This window comes from Nyctibius grandis, chromosome 12, assembly GCF_013368605.1.
Source record: "Nyctibius grandis isolate bNycGra1 chromosome 12, bNycGra1.pri, whole genome shotgun sequence".
Lineage (NCBI taxonomy): Eukaryota > Metazoa > Chordata > Aves > Nyctibiiformes > Nyctibiidae > Nyctibius > Nyctibius grandis.
In genome coordinates, this window is record NC_090669.1 from 18,593,423 (window position 1) to 18,603,164 (window position 9,742).

Below are 9,742 nucleotides of genomic sequence, written 5' to 3' on the forward strand. Positions count from 1 at the left end.
TTCTAACACTGTGTTAGATGGATCTCTAAATATCCAATATAAAAAGTTCTAAAATTAACATTAATAACATTAATCTGATTCTAAAGTTGAGCTAGTCAGATGAACACAAAGCTAGGTAAATCCAAGTACATTGCTAATTAACTACATAGACTGATTGCATATTTTTTATTAAGCTTCTTTAGAAACTCTTACTACCTCTAATTTACTCATATGGAAATTGCTTTTTGACTCAACAACATTTTGTTCCACCTCTCTGGATCTCATTTTATTTCAGATATATTTTGTGGCAAAGGAGACCAAAACGATACAGAAGGAGTAATGTGCAATGTCAAGCGGGCACGATAGTATTGTAGATAAAACTCTTCATATTTATTACAAACAGGATTCTGCACAAAATCTACCTTAAATAAGTAATACTGCAGATGTGAAAGAAAACACTGGGAAGTTAGGACATGCCACCAGTGTGGTTTCACAGCATGTTATATGTGACACAAAACCCTTTTACCTTTATGACACCTGTGGCAGGTACTGTACAGGATGTGTCATGAAAGAGGGAGACAGAAGAGCATCAGTCCTCAGCCAAGGAAAAGACTTTGATGCTTAATTAGTCACCCACACAGACTCAGGGGCATCTGATGTGCCTAAAGCTCAGGTGCGTTCCCAGACGCAGTCTAATGTGCTCTTTGCCTTCCCAAATCGGACCTCCGACTTTCCACCTCCGCCAAATGAAGAGGAGACATGCTTGACAGGGAGAGAATAAATAAACAGCCCTGCAACACTTTGAAGATGCAGAAGGCCAAGTCTGAGAGAGGAAATGCATTACTGTGTGCAAATAAATATTTGTCATGGTATTTGTTAGGCTTGGCAGCTCCAAAATAACTACCTGCTGCAGTGGAAGCTTGGTACAGATCGAAACAGTTCCTTTGTGAGCAAAGAAGGGTCATTTTGTGCATCCGTGGAGCCTGGGAAAACACAGCCTGCAACACCTTGGCAATTCAGTGCACCCATAAGGAAGCAGATGACTATCCTCCACCGCAAAGTGCTGGCTTGCAAAATAACAATAATTTAATTTAAAAAAATAATGGAGCCATTTGCAACTGTCTACTGTAACTATTTTACATGGAAAACAAGTTCAGTCTGGTCTTAACCACAGGAAAACATAAACATCTACTAATAGAGAAGAAACAAAGTTTAATTTGCTCACGGATCACTGAAGTCCAAAAACGTGCATTCATTTTGGGTGGACTCTGCCCCTTCTCTGCATTTAAGATTCAGGAGTGAGGGCCAGTGGAGCTTAAAGAGGAAGAGAACCCTCACAATTTATATCCGCTCCTGGCTTTACTGACTGCTGCCCCAGTAGTAAATAACCCAGAAGCCGAATACATCAATAAATAAATAAGGCTATTTTAAGAGGTAAGTTTATTTTCTTAAAAAACCTCCAAAAACCCCAAACATCAAACTTGGTTTATTTATGATGGTAAAGGTCATGGGCAATAACATAAGCAGTATTCTCTTCAGGAAAAAATGTTATAAAAGTAAGTGGATATAGAGCTAAAATATTGCCTGCTAAACATGGGCACTTAAAGAAGGCAAAACAATGATACTGCAATTGCAATTCTTCTGTCTTTCTGCTCCTCAGGAGGAGATTCTCTTGACTATGAGAAAGATGCTTTTATTTAGATACAATGGTAGATACAAATTTAGAACTACAATCTCTTGTTTGAAGTTTTCTTTTAGATTTTTAACTTTTAAATTAAAAATATTGCTAAGGCAAAGAAAGCAAAAAAGTGATCTAATAATCAATAAATTCTGCTTTATGGGAATAAAATTACAGTCCTTTAAAAATAACTTTAAAAAATGAAATTACAAACGGTGGTTTGCATACCCCAGAAAGTCCATGTGCTGACTTATTAAGATAAAAGTAGACAGATAATGTATTTTAACAGTGGAATTACTGATAGTGTGTATAGTCCTGTTAAGGAATATTTTTGCATGAACACCTTCATTTGCACATTTAGATACAGTTCTTTAAAGTTCTTCTGCTGATGTTTTTCTCTGCATAAATCATAGCCACATTTGTGGGGCTACCTTTTCAGAATCTAGCTTTTCATCTGATCTGCTCACAGTTTGAACGAACTGTAGCTTTCATCTCCTACAGTCAAGATCTAACGCTGATCAATCATAATATGGAGCTGCAGAGAGAAATTACAAATAGTATAAACTTGAGAACCAGCTTTACACTGGTGTGATCTATTCAGCATTTACAATTTGAGCGCGTAGGATCGGATAGACTTGGATTCTGCAGATCAAAAGAAAAAAGTGCCAGAAGCCTTATGTTCTACTTAACAAATATTACATCGAGAATATCCTCCAACAATACACTTAAATATCACTGGAGGCTAAATTCCTTTCTGCAGAGGATAACACGCGGTTTTTGATGGGGCTCTCCATTCACTTTGGACAGCTGCTTCTATACCATGCATATGCACATCACGAATCTGTCACTGAAAATCATCTTGAGAAATTCTAGTTTGCAGTAAACATTCAACGGTTCACTGCTGAATTTATCTGAATACAACAGTCTTCCTGAGTCGCTAATATTAAGTGTCTAAACCTCAGCTTACTGTATGCACAAAAGATTTCCAAGTAGCTTTGTGGGTTGTCAAGAAGCTAAATATTTGCAGTAACTCTAGACTGCTGAAACGCTTAGTGCTTTCTTTGCAAAGGTTTAAGCCCTCAAAACATTTTGTGCCCAGCTCCATACCCAAGCAGGCAATCTACAGTGCATTTTATGAACAGTATCTACCAGATACCTACAGAGCATCCAGCTCATAATGGTGGCCAGCAGACTGTGGTGGGCCATTGCCAAAAACAGATGACTGCGCATGAGTTTCCACAGTATTAGTAGGCAGAAAATAAGTTGAGTAGTTCCTCATCCAGCAATCTTGCTCAAGCGGAGTCCTACCAAGGCAGGCCAGGAGGTGGGCACTGCTGGAGGCAGGACAGACCAGGGACTCACTGTACAAGGCTTTGGTAATTCTTAGTTACACCTTCTCTGGAAGGAATAAAGCAAATTTTGAGAAAGGCCAGGACTAGAGAGATGTAAAGCAGGCCCTGTCCATTTTCAGGCCGCCCTGCGAGATGTGGGGCACAGTAGGGAATAGAGATGTGCTCTTCATCTTTTAGGTCACTCGCCTCCATTCAGATTCATTATTCCAACACCAAAATGAGTTTGTGCAACACTCAGAGCAGACAAGAGACTCAGTGGTCTGCGACTCTTGCAAAGGTCAGAGGGTTTTTTTCAGTTATAATTATCTGAATAAAACTCGACACTTTACAAAATGTGCAGGGAGTATCATTTTCACTTCTTGTAAGCAGTGAAAGAGCGACATGTACTGAACAGTAATTCATTTACCATCACGTAGATCAGTGGCAGATTCGTGAAAAGAACATGTGAATCCTGCCCCAAATTATCCTCCCTCCAACTGGCAGATGACACCGCTTGCCCCACTCACACTCCTTACACTGAACAGTGGATTTAGACCAGTTTTCATGAACCCTCCTGAACGCTCCCTAGCGTGATCTTACATTTCTTCTCAACCCCGCTGTTACACTGCAAATACAGCAAATCCCCGTTTCGCAGCCATCGCATATCACGCTGAAATTGCATCAGCTGTTTGCCATAGGGATGACTGAGACAAAAAGCAAACCCTCGCGTGCACTGCCCTTCTTTGCTCAGGGAACCGTTTGATATGAATACTGGTTAAAAACTGCTCTGATGAGGTTCCGTACATTACAGAGTCTTTGCTGGCAGCAGCCTGGGCAGTTTTTCACAACATCGTAAATCATTGATGTAAAGAAACAAAACCAAAACGCATTTCTTTATGTTACAGGAAACATGAACCTTGAAGAGTATTTTGCGAGAACCGGCTATAAAGGCTCCCTTGAACAGCAAGATTTGGAAACCTTAACCGATATATTCCAGCACCACATCCGTGCTGTTCCCTTCGAAAACCTCAGCATCCACTGCGGGGAGAAAATTACTTTGGAGTTGGAGCACGTTTATAACAAAATCGTGCGGAGGAAGCGGGGTGGCTGGTGCATGGAAAACAACCAGCTCTTGGGCTGGGTCCTGAAGCGCCTGGGGTATGACACCAGCTTTCTGGGAGCGTATGTGTTCAATCCACATCAAAACGCATATGCCACCATCATGACCCATCTCCTTGTAAAGGTTGTTATCGATGGCAAAGCCTATATTGTTGATGGAGGCTTTGGTGTATCCTATCAGATGTGGCAACCGATGGAGCTTGTGTCAGGGAAAGACCAGCCCCAGGCTCCCGGTGTCTTTCGCTTCACAGAAAAAAATGCCATCTGGTACCTTGAGAAAATGAGACGGAAACAATATATCCCCAATCAAAATTTCTCTAATTCTGATCTTTTGGAGAAAAAAGAGTGTCGGAAAGTTTATATGTTCAACCTTGAGCCACGGACAGTGGAAGATTTCAGTTTCCAGTGCACGTACCTTCAGACATCTCCAGATTCCCTCTTTACAAAGAAGTCCATCTGCACCCTCCAGACCACCGACGGCTTTCGAGCACTAATTGGGTGGACACTCACTGAGACCACATACAACTACAAGGAAAATATGGATCTGGTGGAATTCATAACTCTTCAAGAGGAAGAGGTGGAAAAAACCCTCAAAGAGAAATTCAACATAACCCTAGATAGAAAACTTGTCCCAATTAACGTCAAAGGATTTTACACAATCTAGATGACCAGGAAAACCTACAATAACACTATGTCTGTACAGTACCTTCCACTGTCTGCACAATCACTACTGCAAGATTACAGGATTCTTTTGCAGGTGATTGATGGAAAAATACATTAATACCAGATTAAAGTGAATTTCGCTCTGGGAAAAACCAGGAATTTAAGACTCCTCTGTCAGGTAGATAGAATTATTTTCTGTGAGATGACTGCAGTTCAATTTTTGGCACAAATGTAGGATCTGATTTGAATCTGGTTATAAACTTGGGTAATAAATATGTCTGGGGAATTTTGGAGTGCCTATAGCACATAAATAGGAGTATGGATTATTAACTGTGATATGCTGCCAACACATTTTCTATGGTTATTATAGGGAGAAAAGTCATCTGTGAGCATTTAGACAATGAAGCACACATTTAAAACTTCATTTTTCACATGATCTAACTACTCACAGCTCATCTCATTTCTCTACCTTTAATATAAGTAAAACAATGTCATCTTTGAAAGAAGCATTAGGAGGCATAATTCTTTCACCATCATCCTTAGACAAAACACAGTACAAGATGAAGATTATCATGTGCATCCTTTTTGCCATTACTGCAGTAAACTGCCCAAAGTAATTTTTGGTATGCATGTATTTTTCCAGTGATGAAAATTGTATATATTGCAGCGTTATTGTGGCTGATGGGCTCTAAGGAGATACCTACAAGCTTTGCTTCTGATAAGTACTCAGGGTGAATGGTGCTTAAATGTCACAACTGGCTTAGATTTACTAAGGGGGTGGAAATTTTGTATTGCGAGTTATTTGTATAACAAAGGTAGAACAATGAAGATAATCCCACTATACCCTTAATTCTGCCCTCTTTGTGGATAGCAAATATGGGAGTCCATATGGCTATGCTGGGTGAGTACCACTTAGCAGAGGAGCTTTAGTGTCACAAGTGAGTTCATTCACCTGTATCAAAGTGAAAAAAATCAAGGAGCCAACCAAATCTAAACGAACCCCTTTCTTTAGAATTAATTCACAATCACTTTCACCTTTTTTTTAAAAAAATTGCTGCTCCCCTACCATGCTTCTCTGCAAAAAGCCCAACCAAGGAAACCGCTGAGAATGGGGAAACATTCTTAAACGCATCAAAAAAATAGCAATAACACTGAAGAACACCCTTTCTCCCCAATCTATAATCCTGAGTAGTGGTCAAATGTTGATTCCTCCCACTGATAGTCTATCTTTTTGCTCAAAGACATCATCTGATCATAAATCTCACAAATGCTGTAACTGTATACCTGAAAAGAAATAAAGGAAAATAAAAACATAAAGAGCTGCTGTAAATACAGCCTCCCCCTGCAACTGCATGACTCCTGCACACTCCATTTGCAAAGCAGATGAGGTCTGTTCAATCATGCTATCGATCTCCTGGCCAACCCTCCCCACCACAAACTTCTTGAACCAAACAGGCCAATATTGAACAAATTTAACAGCAGTATTGAAGATGGTAAGCTCCTACATGTTCCTGGAAAAAGAGTTTGTAGGCTGAGGAAGAAAACGATCACCGAAGAGGAGGCCCAGTACTCGCCTCCTTTGCTGGGCTCAGCAGTCAACAGCTCTGGGCTTGCCATGGTGCGTGCCGGCTCTTCCCTACTGACCAGCCATGGTGGCAGCTGATGGCCTGGGTGCAGGCATACTTGCATGGGAACGAGGAACCAAGGGCCAAGCAGGAGGCAATAGGGGACACTGAGAGATCTTTCTGAGGTGGGAACAGTTTTTCTATCAATAATGGAACTAAGGACTTTGATCTCTGATTTGTGTTTGTATTACTCTCTCATACTAAGGTCCCATTAAGGGTTTTTACCCCTTTCTAAATGATTGAGCAAACCGAGGTGTTCCCCGAGACCCCAAGGAAGATTACCACTATGCTTTATTAACACTGTTTGAGAATGGTTTAATGAGAGCCTAAGCTATTGTGCAGTTTTAGTTGTTGACTGCCGTTGAAATGAAGCAGAACAAACGCCTAGAACCCCCCAACCAGGACTTGTCTAATCCAAATACAATTTAAAAGTATGGTATTCCAATTAACAGAAAGACGAGACAATTTAAGCTTGAATGCTGGATTAAGTTCCAGAATCCCAGCCCAGCTGTCCTTATTGCTCTCTACAACTACCTGGAAGGAGGTTGTAGTGAGGTGGGGGTTGGCCTCTTCTCCCAGGCAATCAGCAACAGGACTAGAGGATATAGCCTCAAGCTGCGCCAGGGGAGGTTCAGGTTAGACATTAGGAAGCATTTCTTCACAGAAAGGGTTATTAGGCATTGGAATGGGCAGCCCAGGGAGGTGGTGGAGTCACCATCCCTGGAGGTGTTTAAGAGAAGACTAGATGTGGCACTTAGTGCCATGGTCTAGTTGACACAGTGGTGTTAGGTCAAAGGCTGGACTCGATGATCCCAGAAGTCTCTTCCAACCTAGTTGATTCTGTGATTCTGTGATTACACACACATGCAATGCCCAATGGCAACGACAGCCACCTGCAACTGTAGAATCGTATAACGGAGCGTCTTATTAGAGAATAAGACACATGACAGAAGAAACAGTTCAAACTCCATGGCTCCACCGAACATCCTCCCCCTTCCCCAAAGAATCAAAGTTTAATCAGCTCATGCATTACTAAAGGGAGGATACAGGATGGCTCACTTCAGTTGGACTCTGGTCCTGGACTTTTTCAGATCCAATACTAAGCAGAATAAAAGTAACAAAATGAGAAACATCAGCAAGAAAGATGAAGATGTTCAATACTTACATGTTTCCAACCTCAGGAGTTATTACAGAAATAAACACTGTCAGCTTGTCAAAGGGAGGGACAAAACCTCACCTGAGAAGAGACTTCCTTAAACTTAACATTGGGAGCTGTCAGTGAGTACCAACTACAACACACACTGTGCTTTGTTTGCTTCAACAGGTACCTTAGTGTAACAGGCACAAACGGTTCTGGTGCCTGATAGCGCTTTACCCATTAAATTTTGCAGATAGCCACAAAAATGCTTACTACCCATCCCAGCTTGCTTTTGTTCTGAAAGAAATGCTTTTCATTTGGAAACACAACCGTGGGAAAGTTCTACAGCTTAGGAAGCTGTGTATGAAAATGCATCTGCATTTGAGGCTGTGTCAGAGCCAAGAAAGCTTGAATTAATGTAGGTTCGCATTATGAATATTTCACAACTACACTTACATCTCTGTCAAGAGCAGTTCAAGCACAGATTTTATACAGCAGAACGTTTCTACCCTGGCTAGGAAGCCAGAGCCAGACTTAAAATACATACGTATATGTATGTATTTATGAGGCTGGAAAGATAGATGGGTATTTCAGAAGACCCCATCATAAAATGCCTACTTGTAACTTTGGGCACTTAAAGTACATTTAAAAAGTCACGTAGTGCTGATTTTTAGTTTTGTCTTGCTCATAATAATGCACTATGAATGGTGCTTTTAAAGGTCCATTTTACACACTCCCCGTGAATAAGAGACTGTGCTAAAAATTAGTAGTTGGTCTTACATAGCATTTCAATAGCTCACCTAGCCACCAGCTAAACATGAACGGCAGAGCACCCAGATTTGAAGACAATAAACCAAAATCTATCATTTCTTCATAGTTGGTGTTGGGCATGTTTAGAAAACAGAACTACCCTTCCCCCTCCCAAATTCCAAAATCATGGATTTTCTAGGATGCTGCTGATACCCACGCACCATGCCACTCATATTTCCAACTGTCCCTCAGGAAAGGACATGAAATTAAGGACCAACGTATGGCAGAACACCCTTTAACTGCGCAAAACTACATCCTGTTGGACTGAACAGAACCCTACAATGCAAGAGAGATCTCTGCATAGAGCCTTGGCAAAGACAGACTTCACATGAAGTTCATTTGAGCCACTAATATTTATCAAAATTACCCAAAAGGTCCTCTATGTGACACCACTGGAACCTTCTCCAATCCACTGTCTCTTGGGGCGTGCAATTGCAGTGACATCTCCTGGTTGCTGGTAGTTCACTAGAACACACTTTCCCCCCCCCCAACTATTCAGCATAGCTATGCAGAAGTTCTCCGTTGAAGAAATGTGTTCAGATAGAGTGGAATCATTTTCCTGCTAATAAGCAAGAAAGAATAATGGGATATATTCTGAGTTTTTCTTGTGATGACCAACAATAAATCATTTCTTAGCTCAGGTCACATCTTCCATGGGAAGAAAAATGTCTTGCCATCATTAACTTCTTTTCAGTTAGCAATAATATATGATCAGGTTTTAAGTAATTGAACCAGTAGCATTTAATTAGCTCTGAAAAACTCTCTCAGATCATGAATCACAGACTTTCCACCTGTATGAGGTCCCCTTACTAGGTTAAAAGTATACTTCTCTTTCCATGTGTGATCCATCTTGAATATCTAATGATGTGCTCTTGATATATGGATTATAGTTCATATATCACACACAAAATACAGCAGACACACAGTCTCTTTCTTTATATAATTGAGTTTCACGTCTTGCTTCACTGAGTTATTAAAAAAAGAAAGAAAAAAAAAAGCCTCGTGTCCATGACACAATGGCCACTACTTGATTCAATTTAACAAATTCCTCGTTCTCTAGGGAGTTGGCATTAAGGATGATTAACTTAGACATCTGGCTGGGGAAATGAAGTAATAAAAAGAAATATTTCTTGTTGAAAGGCAGGATACAGAGAACTGTGATGATTTTAGACAAGACCACGTTGCCATTTTTCAATAGGCCCAGAGCATGACTGACCAAAGAGCATGATGTTTCTGCCCTAACATTACTTCAGATGGCTTCACTGCATGCTAAACAGAAAACGTCAGTGCAGTCAGCTAATATTTGGGGACATCTGTGGCCAGCACAAAACAGGATCACTTCTTATATCAGATTGTATTAAGCATCATTTTTTACATTAAATTAGTTAAACCACAATCA

General features: G+C 40.6%; 1 protein-coding gene across 1 annotated transcript; it reads left to right on the forward strand.

Moving 5' to 3' along the window:
- The first annotated feature begins 3,898 nt into the window (after nucleotides 1–3,898).
- LOC137669391 (arylamine N-acetyltransferase, pineal gland isozyme NAT-10) lies at nucleotides 3,899–4,771 on the forward strand. The gene has a single exon (XM_068411467.1). The coding sequence runs from the start codon at nucleotides 3,899–3,901 to the stop codon at nucleotides 4,769–4,771; it is 873 nt and encodes a 290-aa protein (XP_068267568.1).
- Nucleotides 4,772–9,742: the final 4,971 nt, after the last annotated feature.

What these genes read in the sequence shown, in the direction of transcription:
- LOC137669391 (XM_068411467.1), top strand. Translation starts at nt 3,899, where the DNA reads ATGAACCTTGAAGAGTATTTTGCGAGAACCGGCTATAAAGGCTCCCTT.